This window comes from Mus musculus, chromosome 15 (genome assembly GCF_000001635.26).
Source record: "Mus musculus strain C57BL/6J chromosome 15, GRCm38.p6 C57BL/6J".
NCBI lineage: Eukaryota > Metazoa > Chordata > Mammalia > Rodentia > Muridae > Mus > Mus musculus.
In genome coordinates, this window is record NC_000081.6 from 58,204,916 (window position 1) to 58,224,542 (window position 19,627).

Genomic DNA, 19,627 nt, shown 5'->3' on the forward strand with positions numbered 1-19,627 from the left:
TAGCCTTACCCATAGACAGATTCACTGAGGAATTATAGCACTCCATGTCTGAGGGGGGCATCTCAGAGACAACAGCACAGCTACCGTCTAGACCCCCAAGATCGGAGGTTGGGGAAGAGAGATTGGGGAAGAGTTGTTTTCTGCTTGCCCTGAAACTTTAGAACTCTTAGGGCCATGAAAATCAATCTCTGTCTCTCTCTGTCTCTGTCTCTGTCTCTGTCTCTCTCCCCTTAGGATAACATGAATGTTAATAATCCAATTCAAGAGTGTGGATAAGCCTGGGCTCCTGAGACTCACCCTTACTACGTAGTTGAATCTTCTGGAATCCAGGATGGCAGTCGAGAAGTCCAGTCTGTTGAAAGCTTCCCCCAAAGTACAGTATCCATGGCGCTGCAGGTGAGTGAGAGAGAGGCACGCGTTACTCCTGCCACACAGAGGCTATTCTCCTACAGTACAGCCCAGAGGTCTCCACTGAACTAGTTGGCTGCTCGTCTTAGAGAACCAGGCTCTGCCTTTCTTCCTGCATCTGAGTCCCAGGACACACAAGGTGGGTGGCACAGTCCCCACTTGGGTTGGGGACTAACCTGTGGATACCCCTTTCCATGACTAGCACCAGTCTAGCTCTCTGTGTACACCAGTCTGGGAGTGCTAACGCACGGTGTGTCACTGGGAACTGAGTATGGACTCTTTGGGTTTGTGAGTGTCTTGTTAAATAATCATGGGTACAGGATCAGCTCGACCTGCCTGCACAGCAGCATCCAACCACAGCCACCGACAACGCTTTGCTTTGAGAGGAAGAAAACAGGTTTTGGGCCTTTAGCATGGATGTGCAGGGAATTGGGAAGACACGGTTCTGCCATATCATCTCATCCTGCCTTAAGTTTCTGGGTTTGTCACGGATCCACCCCCTCTGGGTCTGCTGTCATAGAGAAACGAGGTGTTTCCCATGGTCCCTGAGAGAAACAGGAAGGCCATCGCACTATCCTAGGGATCAAATTGTCCATTTTTATCAAGTGCCATAGAAGATGGCTTGAGGGAGGTCTTGGACCCACCTGCAGCTCAAAGAGCAGGCACTAAAAAGACCTGCTGGATTTACTGATTAGCTCTTTCAGAGCTAAGCTCTAGCCGAGCCAAGGTCCAAAGAGAGCTCTCTCCTCCTGCTGACAGAAAGCGGACACCCTCTCACCCTCTGTTGGAATTAAAGGACTGTTGTTGCCCAATTCTCTCTTAGGAAGGTACAGAGTTACTGAGCACGGGGCTTTAGTAAATGGAGGGTGACTTACCTCCTTCGTACTTCCTTTGTGAACATAGATCCACTTTTCTTGATGGAAGTCTACAGGGGCAAAAAAAAAAAAAAAAAGGAAACAGAAATATATTATTTGAAGAATTGGTAGCAGGCCTACCAAGATTTTAAGTATGACTCATTTTCTTTTTATTTATTCCAAAGTTCAAAATATTTTGACAAAAAAAGACTTCACCAACAATCTAAGAGAATAAAAATACTCAATTTCTGTGGTGTCTAAATATTGCATCTGTAATTTTCTTCACCCGAAGCAATCTGAACCTTTGATATCAGATGTAATGTTCCCAAACATCCAGATTAAAAAGATAATTTAACACTCTGATATTTTGTTTTAAAGCCAAACCTAAAGCTTATACAAGGCCGTAAAAAGCAGATACAGAACGAGAAAGATGCAGATCAAGTGGATTAAATTAGAATAATTTTAAATTCATTTTTAAAATAGAGCCTTATATCCTCTGCTAATACGTAAGTATCTAGACCACATGACTATGGTATGTCCAAGAGGGACACACCTATTTTTTTCCTCCATCCTTTTACATGTTGAGGCACAGTCCGTGTATTCTAGGTTGGCCTCAAACTCACTGTGTGGCTGATGTAATCTTGAACAACTTTAAAACTTCTGTTATTTTGTTCCCCTCCCACCCAGAGCTAAGGACTAAACCCAAGGCCCATGAGCTAGTCCCCACTCCCTTTGTTATTTTGTCTTTTTTTAAAAAAAAGATTTATTTATTATTATATCTAAGTACACTGAAGTTGTCTTCAGATGCACCAGAAGAGGGTGTCAGATCTCATTACGGATGGTTGTGAGCCACCATGTGGTTGCTGGGATTTGAACTCAGGACCTTCGGAAGAGCAGTCGGTGCTCTTAACCACTGAGCCATCTCTCCAGCCCCTCCCCCCCTTTTAACTTCTGATTCTCCCCACTTCTACCTTCGAGAGCCATGGCGCCTAGCTCATTCAGTTCTGAGGATGGACCTAGGCCTCAGCCTGGGAGGCAAGCACTGAGCTACACCCTCAGTCTCACAGTTCTATTTCCAAAGTCTCAAAATACAGTTGAAAAATCAAAGCACTGCTGGAATGGACTCAGCTGGTCGCATTCCTGTGCTGTCACTGTCTTATGTCAAGTGCCAGCGACAAGCAGGGATAAGCTCAACCGGCAAAGACTTTTGAACAGCAAAGGGTATGCTGATTTTGCCTGGGAAATGCACAGTTGAGAAACCACCGTTAGTGATATCAGAGGCATCAGGGCAGCTTGCTGTCTAATAAGAGAGGCACTAGTTTGTTTTTCAAGAACCATTCATAAGAATCATCAAGCAGCCGGGCTGAAGAGATGGGGTTTAGATCCCTGACTGTTCTTGCAGAGGTCCTGAGTTCAATTCCCAGCAACCACATGGTGGCGCGCAACCATCTATAACGGGATCTGATGCCCTCTTCTGGCATGCAGGTGTACATGCAAGTAGAGCATTCATATTCATAAATAAATAAATCTTTAAAAAAATCAGACAGTCTTCCCTTTTCTTTTGAGGCAGCTCCAGGCTGTCTTTGGATCTGCTTTGTAGCAAGAATGATGGCCCTGAACATCCGATCCTCCCGCTAGACAGGCCAGAGTCACCATGTCTAGTTTATGCAGTACTAAGGGACCGGACCCAGGGCTTTTTGCTCCCTAGGCAGACACTCTTCCAAGTGAGCTCTGTTCCCAGACACCTTTCTTCTTATCTCCAAAGCAAATGACTTACACTGAGTTTTGGTTTTGCTGTTCTGAATGTCTTTCTTTCTCTTCTTGGCTGCGACGTCGTAGTTCAGGCTGCTGAACAGATTCTCCTTACTGTATACCTCCTTGTTGCAGTAACTGGAATGGAAGAGAAGAGGGCAGCAATTATATTGTAAATAGCTATAAATAACTCATCGGATTATAAAACACACACCAACGTATATGCTTCCCAGACAAGACAAAATAAAACAATAAAATCATCAAACCAAACCAAACCAAAGTCCATGCAGACACAGACTTCTTTCTCGTAGTAAAAATATCATCACCTCCGTGTGGAAGGCTGGGATGGGGGCATGCGTTTCTTTTGAATTTCCTAACAGGGCTTTCCATTATAGTTCGATACAGAGCACTATACTCTCTAAGAGCAATGCAGTCCATTACAATATCTCTTTAAACAAAGGAGCTAAACAGGGAGGGGGATGGCTGGTGTCACTGTGCCACACAATGCCTGCATTTTGCAAGACACAGACCATCTACGCCAAGCTGCTGTGGCTTCTTCCTTCCCTTTCTCCATTTTCCCTCCTTCCCATCCTCCTTCTTGCCCTCCTCTCTATCCTTCTTTCCCATGGTCTCTACCCCGTCCCTCTTTTTGAGACAGCTCTCATTATGCATATCAGGCTGGCTGCAAGCTCATATAGACTCACCTGCCTTTGCCTCCCTGGCTCTGGGATTAAAGATGTGTGCTACCATGGCCAACTTGAGCTTTCTGTTCTTTTTAAGACAAGATTTTACTATGTAGCTCAGGCTGGCCTCGAGTTACTATGTAGTATGGGGTAGTTTTGAACACAGAAGTCCTCAGCCTCAGCCCCCTGATACTGGGTGTACAGAATGCACATCCCGCCCTTTACAAATGGCTTCACTGAGTTATAATTTATATATTCTACAATTTGTCCATGTAACGGGTAACCAAGCTGTTTTACCTTGAAAGTTCCGACTGTCCTGCCTTTAAAACATGATCACAATTACACACATCTGACCTACAAACTCCCTTTCAAGCAGGTATTTTGCATACAATGCTAGTTGTTTAGGTTTCTGATTTAAGACACCAGGCCTCAGGCTGGAAGGTTAAGATACTGGTTCCTAACAGAAACCAGTAAAATTTTAGTTCATAAACTTAGAGGGGCTGTCAAATATGCTTATCCAATTCACAGATCACTGAAAGATGGTCTAGTTCAACTTTGGCCAGGTACCCACGTCCCTTAGCAAGCTGAGGTTTCATGGGAATAACGGTGACAGTCTCATGATTTAAGGAAAAAAAATCTCTGAATACTTTCTACAGAAATGATGGGGAGGAAATACTAAAATCTAACAGGAGAATGGGTTCCCTGCCTCTTTCAACCAAGAGGCAGGCAGGGTTTATTTATTTATTTATTTATTTATTTATTTATTTATTTATTTAGACAGGGTTTCTCTGTGTAGCCCTGGCTGTCCTGGAACTCACTTTGTAGACCAGGCTGGCCCCGAACTCAGAAATCCGCCTGCCTCTGCCTCCCGAGTGCTGGGATTAGAGGCATGCGCCACCACGCCCGGCTGCGGGCAGGATTTATAACAACAACCTGCACAAACTAGGTGTGTGTGTGTGTGTCCACTAGCATATTAGGAGACCTTAGATTTTCTGATGTCCTCTGCAGGATTTAAAATGTGATTTGTATTTTTTTTTTAAGCAGGGATGAATACAAGCATGCATGCTCCTTTCTGTTCCCTGCTTTGTGTAAATGATAGAAGGGAAGAGAGGGCTGGAAACAGTCCAGTGTTGTTTCATTGCAACTAGTGTCTCCGTAAGTAAGACTTGCCTAAGTGTCTTCCTGAAATGCTGACATCACAGCTAGATACCCCATGCAGCTTTTAGAACCTACAGGGAGAAACTTGACAAACCCCCAGTCAACTGTTCATTTCCCTTCTCCCAGTCATACCTAATACCATTTATTGAGTTCCCTAATGTCCGTAGCCTTCTCTTTTTCATTCAGGGAAACGGTATTTTTAGGCTTCAGCCTGGGTGTTGCAGATATGACCTCTCTCAGAGGCCCTTGCTTAAGTGAGCCAAGGGTGAGGGTTTCGGTCAGGCTTTGTACAACTCCGGAGGAGTGTGTGTCTGTCAGTCTGTCTGCTTGCATGGCTGTGTGTGTGTGTGTGTGTGTGTGTGTGTAGGTACAAAGTCACTGACCAGGCATGATCAGGCCAGCAGGAAGCAAAGGGGCAGAAGAAACAGCAGAACTCCAAGTCTCGGAAGCTGACTTAAAGAATTTTAATCAAAGTCGAGGAAGAGGAAAAGATGGAAAGTCGATTGAGTAGCCCCTGGTGTCCCAAAGCTTCATAAAACAAAGATAGAACATCCAGTGTACAAAAATACCCAGGAAGGCTTATTTCTTAAAGAAATATGCAGAGACACACAGCCTACAAACTACATGGTGATGTAGTTTGTATACCCTCTAAACTATGGTAAACATTCCATATGTAGAGAAGCACAAAACAGAGCCATCTTATTTTGAGCCATTCATATACAGGTTTGCAGAAGCTTTGGACACGGATAGTGACCTTCTCATGGGAAGTGCTCAAGGGGATTTGAACATTTTCTTTCTTCATGGATGCAAGAAAGAACTGCTTTAAGTTGGGATGACTCATTTCAAAAGCCAAATCAAGAAGGATTTAAACCATTGATGCCGAGTGTAGAAAAGTTTTAAGCGCAGGGAAAACCCTATACGTCTCATTTTATATTAGGGTTTGAAATCCGGAGGCTGGGGAGCGGGGCTGTAAAGTTTACTTGTATTGTCTACTTATGTTTTCTTTTAAGCAATAATATATTCAGTGGCTATTTTGAGACTCCAGTTATGTCTCGTTCCAGGAAATGCAAAAATCAATGGAAAATTACAGCTCAAAAATTTCACAAGAAAAACAACCACAATTTACAAATCATGGCACACACACACACACACACACACACACACACACACATATATAAAAGTATTTAAAATAAGCAAAACCATTTCAAGGAGGCTGGTTTCCTCCACCAAATAAAAGAATAGTTGAGGAGTTGCTACTTTGTAACTCCTTCTTACTAATCTTGATGTTTACAGGCCAAGAATAAGGAAAAAGCCCTCCCCCACCCAACACCCACAACACCCACATCATCAAACACAGACAAAATACTATAAGGCAATTGTAGAAGAAGTGGAAAGTTTTCAAAGGAAGACAATAAGTAGGAAAACTGGTGCACAGACAGAGGAGGGCATGGGAAACAAGAGGTTTATTTCTTACTTCATTTGTAATTAAGAAAAAACACTTAAAACCATTTCCTGACCCAAAGCAGTTATTATTTAGCCCTGATTATGTCCAGTGAGATTTTTGATGCTCAAAGTCATATCTAGGTTGCCAAACTTGAAAAGGCTACTTCCTGGATTGCTTTGGGGAAACAGACTAGCGCAGGAGGCTTATTACAATAGTGCTCTGCACAGGGTTAAGTGCTTGTAAAAATATCTCTATTATTTTTCTTCAAGGTATCAAGGCCAACTTCCTCCTTCCTGGGCCAGCCTTAGCAACACACAGTATGTAACTCTGGAACGGGCGTTTAACAGCAGAAGTGCAGGCTTGGAGAAGAGAGCTGAGATTACTCATCTTGGAGTTGGGGCGGGGCAGGGGTGGTTGGGGAGGAGGCAGTGTTGGTCACCTCAACCATCACTTCCTTGAAGCATTCTTGGATGGCCCCAGCTTGTACAGTGTTCCTTCCTTGAAATCCTAGTTGTGCCTCACAAACCAACAGTCTCAACTTTTTGTTTGCTTTCGGAGATAGGGCTTCTCTGTGTAGCCCTGGCTGTCTTGGAACTTGCTCTGAGGACCAGGCTGGCCTTGAACTCAGATCCACCCCCCTCTCTCTGTCTCTGTGCCTCTGTTCTGGGATAAAAGGTGTGTACCATCACAGCTGGGCTCAGATGCAACTTTTTAAAGGGTCAGCTTTAAGCTTATCTAAATTCTTCTATGATCTCAGGAGGTTATTTGGCTATTCGGAGACTGCAACATTTGGCTGTTGGAGGGCAGGGCCCTCGACCACAGAGACAATGGCCAGCAGAGTCTATTTAACAGGTGTACTGTGCAGACAAGCCATGGCTTAAACAATAACCCCGAGAGAGTATGCCTTTATTCTTTACTCTTGCTGGGCAACTTTCAGGATTGTCCGTGGAATTAGAGAAGCCTCAATAGTTCAGTTTACAGTTCACCCACCCTCTTTTATAAAGGACCTGCCTTCTGTTTTCTTAGAACAAGAGAGGGCATTCAAGCTCACCTGTGCAGCCAGGCACTGGGCCCAAACCTTACATCACAGGAAAACCAAGACGGAAAACAGCGAGATACCCGAGATCACAAACCCAGACTCAGAAGGCCACTGCTTTTAAGAAGTTGGCAGACTCTTCTGCTGTGGAAGGAGGGGATTGTTTATGGTTGCTGGGGGAAAAAAATACCCTGCAAACAGTCAGCTGCTCTGCTGAGAGGCAGATGACCAAACCATTCCTCAACTGTGACTCAGCAAAGGACCACAGGTGGCCAGTGTATTGATCACTGCTGAGACCATGATGACTGAGAGTGACTGCTTCAGCTCCCAGGTGTGACCCACAAGAAAAGAAAGCGGATCAGGAAGGGACAAAAGGACAGGGTTTTGTTTTGTTTTCTGTATAGCCCTGGCTGTCCCAAAACTCAACTCTGTAGACCAGTCCTAGGCCTCAGACTCAGAGATCCAGCTGCCTCTGTCTCCCAAGTACTGGGATTAAAGGCGTGCGCCACCACCGGGCCTCAGAGGCAGATTTAACTTCTTCAGATATTTTGGAATAGGGAGAGTGAGGTGTCCTATTTCTGTCTCATGGAGCAAGGATGGAGTGAGCATCCAGATGAGATGGGGTCTCTCCAGTTTAGTTCCCAGCCTGCTGAAACACAGCGGGCTGTTATCCTATTTTACTAGGGGAAGTCAAGATAATGCAGTGGGCTGGACCCCTGCTGCGTCATCCTGGAAAGAAGCTAAGCTTTTTATACAGAAACAAAGAGCTGGGATGTTAGATTCAGGCTCCGAAGATGGATGGTTCCAAGGAGGAGAACGCTTCTGGTGCACCCCCTTCTCACTTAGTTGAGGAAAAAGTATTAGGTATAACCGTTAACTTCATTCGCTGGGAAACAGTCAGGTGACAATGGTTGGTAATTTATCTGATTTTCTGTGAGTAAGAGTTCTTTAGAGTGTTCTAAACTCCCCTGGGACTTGCAAAAAAAAAAAAAGGACCTAACACAAGGCTAATATATTTGATTCTCCTGGAAGGCCCTAAGTTCAGGGAACTGTTTCACCTCATTAGGAGACAAAGGGAATTCAAGCATTACAAATCACAAACAAATGGGAGGCCCTGGAGGTCCCACTGGTTTCTTGATAATTAATTACCAAACCTTTATTCAAGCAACCATTGGCAAATCTCACTCAGCGTCACCTGGCACACTCACAAAAGTCTCTGTTGAAGTCAGCTTAGGGATGCAGGTTGTGTGTGTGTGTGTGTGTGTGTGTGTGTGTGTGTTAATCAAAGGACAGTGGGAGGAGAGAGCACCGAAAGGTGACTTCAACTGCACCAGCGCCTCCAAACAAACTTCTGTCGGTTCCTCAGGTGTCTCAGGGAGTCAGCTGTCCAGGCTGGGGATTGATTCTTGACCTGATACTCTATGAGTGGGCACTTGTTCTGACCTCAGATTTCACTAGACAGCGGAGCTCAGGTGAAACTTCAAGTCTGGGTGGTCTTTCTGCAGCGGGCAGGCACCACTAAGGATGGGAGTGTGCTCACGGTATAAAGACCGAAAGGGCCACGGAGGAAACAGGTGCAAGTGTCTGGTCCTTCCTGAAGCAGAGCACTGTTCTTGCATTTCTTCCCTGCCTCCCTCCGCAGCCCCTAAGCGTTACCACAACGACCCACTCCGCAAGCTGTCCCGGGGCCCATCGGCTGCCCCTCCCAGTCACTTTTTTTTTTTCTCGGCCCACTCAGCCGTCGACTGCGCGTGGGAAGAGCCTTCAAGCACTCATGGCAGGGCCCGTCATCCGGCTTGTGACTACTACCGCTCTTGTACTCTTGGGGTCCTGTCATAGGACAGTGAAAGGCAAACAGCCAAGTCGCTAGCACCCACTTAAAACAGTGACTGCAATTGCGGGATCTAAAGGAAGAGTCCATGAGTTGTGCGCCTGTGTTCAAGTGTTTAGGGACATAATCCCCTATTGCCAGATTGAGGGATCCTGGGTTCTGTATGGGATCTTTTCTGCTGGGAGACACTGTCCTTGATCAGGAGGAGACACTAAATTACCCATCTCTCGGGTTCTGGCGACCTTTACCGAAATCCCGGCACCTCACTCCTGTCCCTTCAGTCGGAAGCCCCCTCTTTATTCTGGCCCAGACCTGCTTGCCCTCCTTCACCTGCCCCTGAGGTGTGCACTTCCCCCTCGTCCCCGACCAGCTAAAATCAGTTTTGTGGGGCTGGAAGTCGGCGAATGTCCTCACCTGCTGAGGTCGCTCACGAAGCTGCCGCTTTTCTCATCCAAGAAGCGCTTCCAGCCGTCCGCCGTCTTCACCCAGCTCTGGCCCGGGGACCGCCAGTCCTGCCCAAGGAACGGCATGGTACAGAGCGCGGACGCGACCGACGGACGGGACGGATTGACAGCCAGGAACCGGCCTGGCTTGCCCAGGGTATGCGGCGCGTTGGGAAGATGCTGGGGAACGACGCAGGCGGCGACCGGGACAAGAGTGGGTCAACTAGTGTGGAGGGCTGCGGATCCTGGGTGGGCGCGGGGATCCTTGCACTCACAGGGGCGCAGGCGTTGGGGAAGGTCGCCTCCTGACTCTGGGAATGCTGAGCGGCTGCCCGAGCGCAGTATTTATCCCGGGCCGCTGCCCCGTCTCTTTGTTGCCGGAAGAGCCGCCTGCTCTTAGCCCGCCCCCCCCCCCCCGCGCCCCGAGGCCACGTGGCTTTGTTTATAGGCTCGCCTTGTTTTCCGAGGCGCCCGCGGCTCTCGCTCTGCTCGCAGTTGCACAACCTTGCGTCCGTGGAAACTTGAAGCCGCATGGCCAGGCCAGATGTCCCGCTGACCCTCGGTGCCCTGGCACCTCTGCACCTCCCCTACTCCCCCATCAGGCGTAGCTGTCGCCACCAAGATCCTGGTCTTGCACTCGGCACTAGGTCCCCTCTACGGGTCCCGGACAAGCAGGGTGTAGCAAGGAAGCCTAGAGAGTTGGGAACTGTCAGTCCCAGAGGGTCTGGAAGCTGCGGGACCGATCTTTGCAGGCAGATCAGCCTTGGGGGAGGCCAGAACGTCTGGGGACGGGTAGGGGTGCATTCTTTGAACCTCTCTTACTGCCAGTACCGACTCCAGGCGCCAGGGTGTGCTAAGTGAAAGAGGGGACCCAGTGCGGTAGGGGCGGGGAGGGACTACCCCCACTCCTTCCGCCTTAAAGCTGTCATTTGATGCGTTTGCTGTCAAGCTCGACTACCCCAGTGGCAAAGGAAGGGGAAAGAAGAGGCCCCCGCAGCGTCCGGACCCCATGGCGTTGAAGTGAAGAGCTGAGACAGTCTTGGGTCCCACTCTGAGGGACTCTGGGCAAGCAGCGCTGGCGTCGAGGCGCCTGGCTCAGAACAAAGCCTCCAGGGTCGTGGAGTCAGGAAGGAGTCTCAGGCTACACTCGCTGCTCCAGTGCCCCAGGGTTGGGCTTTTTTGGCTGTGGAACCACAGGAACCCTTCTTTCTCTTCCTTTACGCAGAGTTCAATTCCTGGTGTTCTCTGATTTCTAGCTATAAAGTCCTCCTGGGTTTCACGGCCGCTTCAGAAAGGGAAGAGAGTCTGTTAAGAGCTTATCTCTCCTAACACGAGGGGGTGGCCAGTCTGTTTTTCAGGTGAAAGGCTGTGGGGTCCTCAGAGAGGGTTAAGTCCGTGATTACCTAGGGTCTTATGCTACTTCTCAACTCAGAGCGATCCTCCCTGTTATGCAGAACATAACTCCCTTTTAGTCTAGAGACATCTCAGCCCAGTGCCTTACCACCAGGCACAGAATTGGCCATTCATAACCATCCCATCTTCCTCCATCCTCTGAGAGAGTGTGCATTTGTGTGCCCGCGGTGGGCAGAGGTCAATGTCAGGTGTCTTCCTTGCTCACGTTTGTCCCTATTTATCTTTGGGTCAGACTCACTGAGCCTGGAGCTCTCTATTGTCTGTACTGGCAGGCCGATGAACCTCTGATTCTTTGGATTTTGTCTCCCAGCACCAGGATAAAGATATAGGTGCTTTAATGGGTTGGTTTGTTTGTTTGTTTGCATGGGTGCTGGGGGTCTGAGCTCAGGTCCTCAAGACTGTTCATCAAGCACTGTGTCCATGGAGACACTGTTAATCGTGATTTGCACGGGGAGGGGGTGGGCAATTCTACCACGTTGAGGCAAATTTGAAGCAAGCTTTAATTAAATACTGACCAGGATAAATTTTGGTCAGGACCACTCTCTGGAATTCCCAGCGTGGCGGCCCCTAGACATGTTTTACAGAGGCTTTGAAGGCCATTGTATTTTCCCAGGTGGCTTTGATATTTTCCAAGGACTACAACTCCCAGCATTCTAAGGAATTACCTAGTCCTTGTTCTTTGGCCGGTGGGGCTTGCAGGTTAATTTTTGGGTCTTATGATATCTCTCTACCAAATCAACTCACCAGTCTCTCCATAGGCAATTCTTGTGTGAATAAGTGACTACTGCTTTAGGGTGACTTCTGGCCTCCCATCATTACTAGTCAGACCTGGGAAGTCACATTCATCTGGACCTACGGTGGCACTGGGCAGAAGCAGAGAAATAAAAGCATGCTAGAGAATTAGCTTCCAGTTCTTTTCTTCCACAGCCCTGCCTCTGTAGCCAGTGGCAGTGTCTCTTCTACTGTGCCTTGAGGCTGGATAGGCCGAGGAACCGAGTGTGTCTTGTGGGTTCTGTGTTGCAAGGGGGAAGGAGATGTTTTTAATAAAGTCTGTCTTCAAGTAGCCAGGATTTTCTGAGTTTGGTTTCCCACCATAAATAATTTATTAGTGCAGCAATAATAAAAATGGCTTGTAAAAGGCCCGCAGAAGATCCCAAACAAATGTTAAAACACCAACCAGGCTAAGAGATGAGGCAATGCTGGGGCTGAGCTTTTTGGGGGGAGAGCTGATATCGGCAAGAGAATACAATTAAGGGATGCAGTTATTAAAGATGTAGGGGGCTCCTTCCAGGGAGAAACCACAGGGGTCCAGAAGACAGAGGATTTGAGTCCAATTCTACGAAAGCAGCTTGCGCTTTGGTGGATGAACAGCAAGAGGCTCCGGGTACTCAAGGCGATGTTGTCGGAGGCAGAGATGCCGGCCTTTCAGATCATTTAGAAAGTGAAGTAGTTGGGGGCTATTAGTGCCGTTTTTTCTCTTCCCTCTTTGTAGTAGGTATATGTAGCTACACTTTCGACCTGGCAACTTGCAGAGGAGTAGAGGACGCCTTGGGTAAATGTGTAAAGAGCAGATGAAATCTGAGTACATACTTTTGACATGTTGACAGGTATGCCCTGGGTCCAAGTGCATTAGACCCCTGGGAGTGGCAAAGCCGTCTCCAAATTTGACTCAGGAAATTGGCAAAATCTTGTTTGTTTGTTTGTTTGTTTATGTGCTGTGTAACAGTTTCCTCCAAGATTAAAACATTTCATCCTGCAGGGAAGGTTTTTTGTTTTGTTTTGTTTTGTTTTGTATTGTTTTGTTTTGTTTTTTGTTTTTTTTTTTGGAGGGAGGTGAGCAACTCAAACCAGTTTTAGGAAGTTCCTAAAACTGACTAGATTCATTAGGCTCCTCCCTGCCAGTAAGCAATAAAGACGACTGAGTGTTAGCCTCAGAGATAGCAAGTTGCAAAGGAGATAGTCAGCCAAGCTGTAAAAAAAAAAAAACAAAACAAAACAAAACAAAACAAAAAAAAACAAAACTCTGAGACCAGACCAGCTGCCAGGAAAAAGCACAGACCACCTACTGGCCTGGAGAAGGGTTAGATCAGAGCCTCTTGGAAGGTATGCTCTCCATCCACCATGCTGAGCTGCCTATAGACTGTGCAGTGTGCTCCAGGTTCCCATCTTGTGAGCTGTCACCCATGGTGGGGTGGGCCCTGGTGATGCAGCTGTCTCGGAGTCATTTCTGCTCCTGGAAGTAAGTAACCCCTCACCCATATTCCTGTAAGTTACCCTGAAAACACTTGTCGATTTACCAAGCTGGACTTTGGTGGTATCTGTACTTTGGTCTATCAGGAGTTCTCTGTCTAGGGTGAGTAGACATGGATAGTGTCTCCCCAGGAAAAGTTTTGTTACATGTCACTATGGCCCACGAATGATTGTTTATGAATGATTGGCCAGTGTGTATAAAAACTAGCAGCCACAGCTCCCTCCTGTGATGACTGTAGCCTGAGACTCCTCGCCTACAGAGACCTTCCACCGAGACTAGGTAAACCTGCCCCTAGCTTGTATACAATCGGCCTGCCTCCATGATTTAGGTGTATAAAGTTAAGGCTGAGTTCCTGGGCTGCTCCCGTTGTTGATGTATGAGTGCGTGCATGGTCCAGCCCACCCAATCCCAGAGTTTCTGTGCCTATGCCTGTATAGCCTTTCTCCATTCTCTTATCGTCCCTGTTAGGTTTCCAGAACCAAAGCCACAAAGCCGTGGCAGCATCTGGGTGAGCAATATGTACCATCTATGTTATTGGTCATATGACTTGCTGGGGCCAGGAAATCCTAGGACCTATGGTGAGGGCAGAGGTTACTTGCCTGCAGGCTTGAGTGTTCCTGTTTGCTACCCATCCATACCCTGGCTAGTCAGTCATCTTTGAACTCTTGAGTGGCACCAGATGTCCCGGGATGTGACACATGAAACCGGTATCTCCGTCATCCTACGTATATTAGCGAGAAATTAATGTTTCTTTTAGAATGCTGCTGAGCTTTGTCCCACAATATCATCTCAGTAGATGGCTGTCAGCAAGAATTAGGTGGCTGAAATTGGTGCAAGTTTTTTTTTTTTTTAAATCTCTAAAATTCAGACAAAAGTAAAGCAATCAAGTTTTTCTCCTCCCTCCTTTCTTTCCTCCCATCCTCCTTCTCTTCCTCCCTCCTTCCTTTCCTTTTTCTCCATCCCACTTCCCTCCTTCTCTCCCTCATTCCTTCCTTCCTTTCTGGCTAAGAACTCATCTTCAGAAGCCTCAGTGTTTGTCTTGAGTCCTTCAACTTTCTCTTTTAAACAAACATTTTAAACTTACGAGTGTGTGTGTGTGTGTGTGTGTGTGTGTATGTGTGTGTGTGAGAGAGAGAGAGAGAGAGAGAGAGAGAGAGAGAGAGAGAGAGAGAGAGAGAGAGATTGTATGCCATGTGTGTGTGTGTTTTCTGGAAGGGTCCAGAAGGACATGTTATATCCCTTGGAACTAGAGTTACAGACAGTTGTGGTGTGGGTACTGACTGGGAACTTAACTCAGGTCTTCTGCAAGAACAGGCTGTGCTCTTAACCTCAGAGCTATCTCTCTAGCCTCAATCTTACTCTTTCTTTAAAAAGTATGTGTGTGTGTGTGTGTGTGTGTGTGTGTGTGTGTGTACTATCAAGCTTCAACTCAGACTACTTTGAAAAATGTAGTCCCGCTGCTTTAGATTTCCTCTGCTATCAAAAATCTAACTGGCCCCTTCCTCAAAGACAGGTTTCAGTTAAGAAGGCTTGCGATGCTGGGCCCTTGACGATGGCTAACTTGTTGGGCTGTGTCTGGTTGCAGCTTGGCTGCCTTCACCTTTGATGCTGGCTATACTGTGCAGGGGCTGACTGACTGGCAGCTGTCTTCTAGCTTCAGCAGGACAGAGCTATGGATGCCGCAGCGTTAGGCTGATGATACAGAGGTGGATGCGTTCTTGGAGGCTCTCACCAGGCACAGTCCTGAAGCCAGAACTTGGCATCACCACAGTACCTGCCATGATGCACGACGCATGGCTGGCAGCCAATTAACAAGTCAACAGCTGTTGGCCTGACCTGGAAGGCTGTTCTTTCCATGGCTTCCACCTGTGGTCATTTTTATCAGGGACACTGGGACCCCGAAGCTACCTGTTTCTAACAAAGGTGTCTTATGAATGAATTGGTGAAAAGAAGGGAGGTTGTTAAAGGTGGCTTCTTAGAGAAACCCATGTGAATGTGCTGTCCTGCCAATGGCCGACGCTGGCCACCATGAAGACAGTGCAGAATATTTTGCCAACCCTGTCCTTCGTAGTCCTTGCAAACCTGCGGATCTAGGATGAACAGATCCAGTTGATTGGTTTGTTTTTCTCCCCCCAAAGCTTTTGTGGAGTGACTTCTCACTGAATTGCAATGGTATTTTGTCTTTTTTTTTTTCTGTAGTCTCTGTTTCTGAAAGGGTTTTTTTTTTTTTTAATGTGAAAAATACTTATCAGCCAATGCTGTAAGTTAAAAATAACTTGCTGGTTGGGGTGGGGTAGGGACAAGAAACCACCGGATCTGTTCGAGTTAGTGACTTTTACAGAGATGAGCCGCGTGAGCTCAGGGTATTAAGCCTGACCTGCTGGCGGTGTCGCAGGAATGTATGGTTAATGTCACAACAATTTGCATATGGCCTTACAGCCCGTCAGTCTAGGGCGGGGCACCCTTAAAGCAGTGTGAAATCCTTCTTCGGAGTGTATTTTAGCAGGGCTGGCCAGCCGTGAGTTATTTTGGAGGCTTTGGCGGCTGTAAGCCTCGCCAACTAAACTCACGTCAGTCAGACATATGTCACTGAAAATATCCTCATTACTTTAATGAGGATCACTTGGCATCCCTCAAGTGTGGGCCTGGCTCCATTTATGAGAAAAAAGTCAAGAGTGTTTTTGTTATAGCTCTCTCACAAGACAATTGCACATTCTTTTGTTGAAAATTATTTTTACTATTTAAACATCTTTAGTTACATACATGCGTACACACACACACACACACACACACACACACACACACACACACACAATCATGCAGGGCCCAAGTATGGAGGTTAAGAGGCCAACTTGTGAGAACTGGTTATCTCTTCTATAATTTGGGTCCTGGGGACTCAAACTCAAGTCATCAGGCTTGGTGGCAAGCAAGGTGGAACCTGCTGAATTCATAGGTATCCAGAAAAGACTTTGAGACAAGGCTAACTCTTTTTTTTTTTTCCTTTGAGAACCAATTAATTTGATTGGGATTACACACAGGAATGTGGATGGACCAATTAAAGCTATTGCAATTTATTTATTCACAGGAATATGGGTGAAGGATTATTTACAGGAGCAGAGATGACTAAAAGACACCACTAAAGACTGGGCTAACTTGTGTATAATCTAAGCAAGTAGATAAGACTAAAACATCACACTGAGGGATGGACAAACTTCCATCAGTAAACTTCTTGTTCTTCTTGTTCTTCTTCCTTTAAAAGCAGGTTATGGGGGCTGGAGAAATGAATGGCTCAGTGATTGGGAGTACATACTGCTTGTGGTGGTTTGAATGAAAATGGCCCCCATTGACTCCTAGGGAGTGACATTATTTGAAAGGATTAGGTGTGGTCTTGTTGTAGTAGGTGTGGTCTTGTTGTGGGTGTGGTCTCACTAGAGTGGGTATGGCCTTGTTGGAGGAAGTGTGTCATAGGGGCTGGGCTCTGAGGTTTCAGAAGCTCAAGCCAGGCTACCCACCTTCCTTGCCATCTGTTGATCCAGTTGTAGAACTCTCAGCTACCTCTCTAGCACCATGTCTGCCTGCATCCACCATCCTTCCTGCCATGATGAAAATGGACTAAACTTTTGATCCGACAAGCCAGCCCCAACTAAATATTTTCTTTATAAGAGTTGCAATGGTCATGGTGTCTCTGCATAGCAATAGGACACTAAGACTGCTTTTGCAGTGGACACAGGTTTGATCCCTAGTAACCATCCTGAGCAGCTCACAGCTGCCTGAGACTCCAGCTGCAGAGGCATCTGATACCTCTGGCTTCTGAGGGGCCCTGCAAATCACGTGCACATACCCACACACATACATTTTCCTAAAAATCAGATAAATCTTTAAAACCTCTGTTTCATCATTTATTTACTTATTTTATTTATTTATTTTTGAGACGATGTTTCATGTAGTTCAGACTAGTCTTAAAAAAAAAAAAAAATCTCTGTGTAGTTAAGATTGGCTCTGAGAACTCCTGACCCTCAAGCCTTTACTGTCAAGCGTTGGAGTTATGTGTGTTGCCCGCCATTTCCCACTTAAAACTGTGTCCTCAAATAGAGTTTGTTTTGGATATTACGTTCACTATGGATGCATGGCTTTCAGGACAAAATTAGTGTGCGGTACTGACTGAGTTGAGACTCAGTAAGCCTCTGAGTGGTACTTGGAATTGTTGGACAAGAAGTTATAGTTCTGAGATCTTACAACCACAAATACAGCTTGCACGGAAGTTTATGTAGACACAGTGTCCAGTGGTTTACTTAATACCCAAAATGGTCACACAGTTTTGCTAGTTAGCTGCCTTTACCCCCAACTTTATAGAAGAAGAACTGAGCCATTAGTGTGATAGTGACTTAACAGTGTTCTTGCCTGGCAGTGGTGGCGCATGCCTTTGATTCCAGCACATGGGAGGCAGAGGCAGGTGGATTTCTGAGTACGAGGCCAGCCTGGTCTACAGAGTGAGTTCCAGGATAGCCGGGGCTACACAGAGAAACCCTGTCTCCAAAAACCAAAAAAAAAAAAAAAAAAAAAAGACCCAAAAACCTAAAACTGAAAACCAAACCAAAAAACAAAAACAAAACCTAAAAACAAATGAACAAACAAAGAAACAAACCAGTGTTCTTAAAATACAGAGCAGCACCTGGAGATAAGCTTTGGTCCCAAGAAGTGCTGATGTCTACAGAACACAGACTCAGTGTGCTTTCAAAGCAGCCCTGGGAGTTGGGTGTCCATGATGGAACCCAGGGCTCATGAATGGCAGGCAAGCACTATACCAATCAAGCTACATCCCCAGCCCTGCTCGTTATTTTTGACAAGTGCTTGTCATCACTGCTTGTTCTTACTGGTTGACCTTAGTGAGCCTTTAGTGAGTCAGGTTAAGTGTGTTTCCTTGGATGAGTCAACCCCATGTATATGGGATCCCAGAGAAGTCCTTTGACCTGTTTGTGGTACTGAGTTCACGTCTGTACATACGTATGTGTTACAGAGGTGATTGTACAGTTCTTTGACAACACCATCAGAAGGCTGATTGACAGTTACATTTTTTTTTTTTTTTTTTTTTTTGCCAAGAAACAAATCATCGTTATCTCCAGTTTCCCTGGATGTGTTGTATCTATCTTGTACATATCTGCTGCCTGGTGTACCTGTAGTTGTTCAGTCTATAGGTTCACCTTGCTCCCTGTTGTATACGAGAGGCCTACAGGGATGTGATTTGGAGTATTTAGAATTGCATTTCCAAGTTAACGCTCAGCGGTTGCAAACTGTAAATCATTTCACTGCCGAATCAGATGATTCGGGAAACATAAGAACAAAACAAGCCCAAGGTTCCTTTTAGATGACAGTGCATTTGCTTAAGAAAGAAGAAAATTGAGTTTACAAAGGAGTATGGAACACTCATTTTCCTTTCCACCTGACTTCAGCCTGAGAAATCAGGCCCCTTAAGGGATATATTATGTTTCACCAGCCTTTGCCACCCATAGTAATTTAAGAAATAATTAATTTAGTCTTTTAAACATCTGCTTTACTAAAAGTGGCATTCTATTAAAGCCCATTGCTTTATCAATATAGTTATTGATGAGCTGGGGCCTAATTTGTATCTTCTGCCCTCTCCTCCCCAGACTCTGTCACCCAAGCAGAAGGGGTGATTATCTTGAATTCTTGTCTTGATCATTTTATAGGTAGTAAAATTTATTATAGAGTGTCAATCATTCCCCATCATGCCCTGCTGTGTTCCTGGCAATGCTCTAAAGCTTCCTAGGGAACCCAGACACTCAGGAGTTTTGAGGCTCTGTAGGTCTGTGTATCTAAAGGCGTGTGAACTGAGCAATGAGGGTCAAGGTGTTACCAGACACCCAGGAGGACTTGTGTGGTTTGACTCTTTCACCCCCTCACCCCCCATAAATTCATGTTCTGTTTGGTCCGCACCTTGTGTTGTTTGAAGACCATGGGCCTTTAGGAGATAGGAAATGGCTGGTGGAAGTGGGGCTTCAGGGATGGGCCTTTGAGGTTTAGACCCACTCCTGATTTCTGTCCTATGCTTTCTGCATCTTGGCCTACTGTCACAAGTTCACACTGCCATGAACACGCTCACCATGATAGACTGAAATCCTTCTAAAATCATGACCCCCAAGCAAAACTTTCCTCTTTTGGGTGGTTTCTGTCACGTGGCATGAAAGTGACTAATTTAGGGACAAACCAACTAACCCAGCCTGGAATAGCAAGAGGAAACTTGCAGTATTGGCTCTTGCGTTAGGTCTGCATGTCAGGGTTGGAACTGCCAAGCAACTGGAGGCAAGCTTAGGAATGGGCAGGGCATCCTAGGTA

At 46.3% G+C, this 19,627-nt stretch overlaps 1 protein-coding gene across 1 annotated transcript in view; it reads right to left on the bottom strand.

Annotated features, from left to right (window-relative positions):
* The window catches only part of Fbxo32 (F-box protein 32), a 39,014-nt gene extending 29,037 nt beyond the window's left edge, over nucleotides 1-9,977 (bottom strand). Inside the window, exons 1-4 of the mRNA NM_026346.3 lie at nucleotides 9,581-9,977; nucleotides 3,040-3,152; nucleotides 1,284-1,333; nucleotides 298-390 (exon numbers count right to left, since the gene is read on the bottom strand). Of these exons, the coding sequence (NP_080622.1) occupies nucleotides 298-390; nucleotides 1,284-1,333; nucleotides 3,040-3,152; nucleotides 9,581-9,696 (372 nt within the window). The 5' untranslated portion in view covers nucleotides 9,697-9,977. The remainder of the gene's footprint in view (nucleotides 1-297; nucleotides 391-1,283; nucleotides 1,334-3,039; nucleotides 3,153-9,580) is intronic.
* Between the last annotated feature and the right edge of the window lie 9,650 nt (nucleotides 9,978-19,627).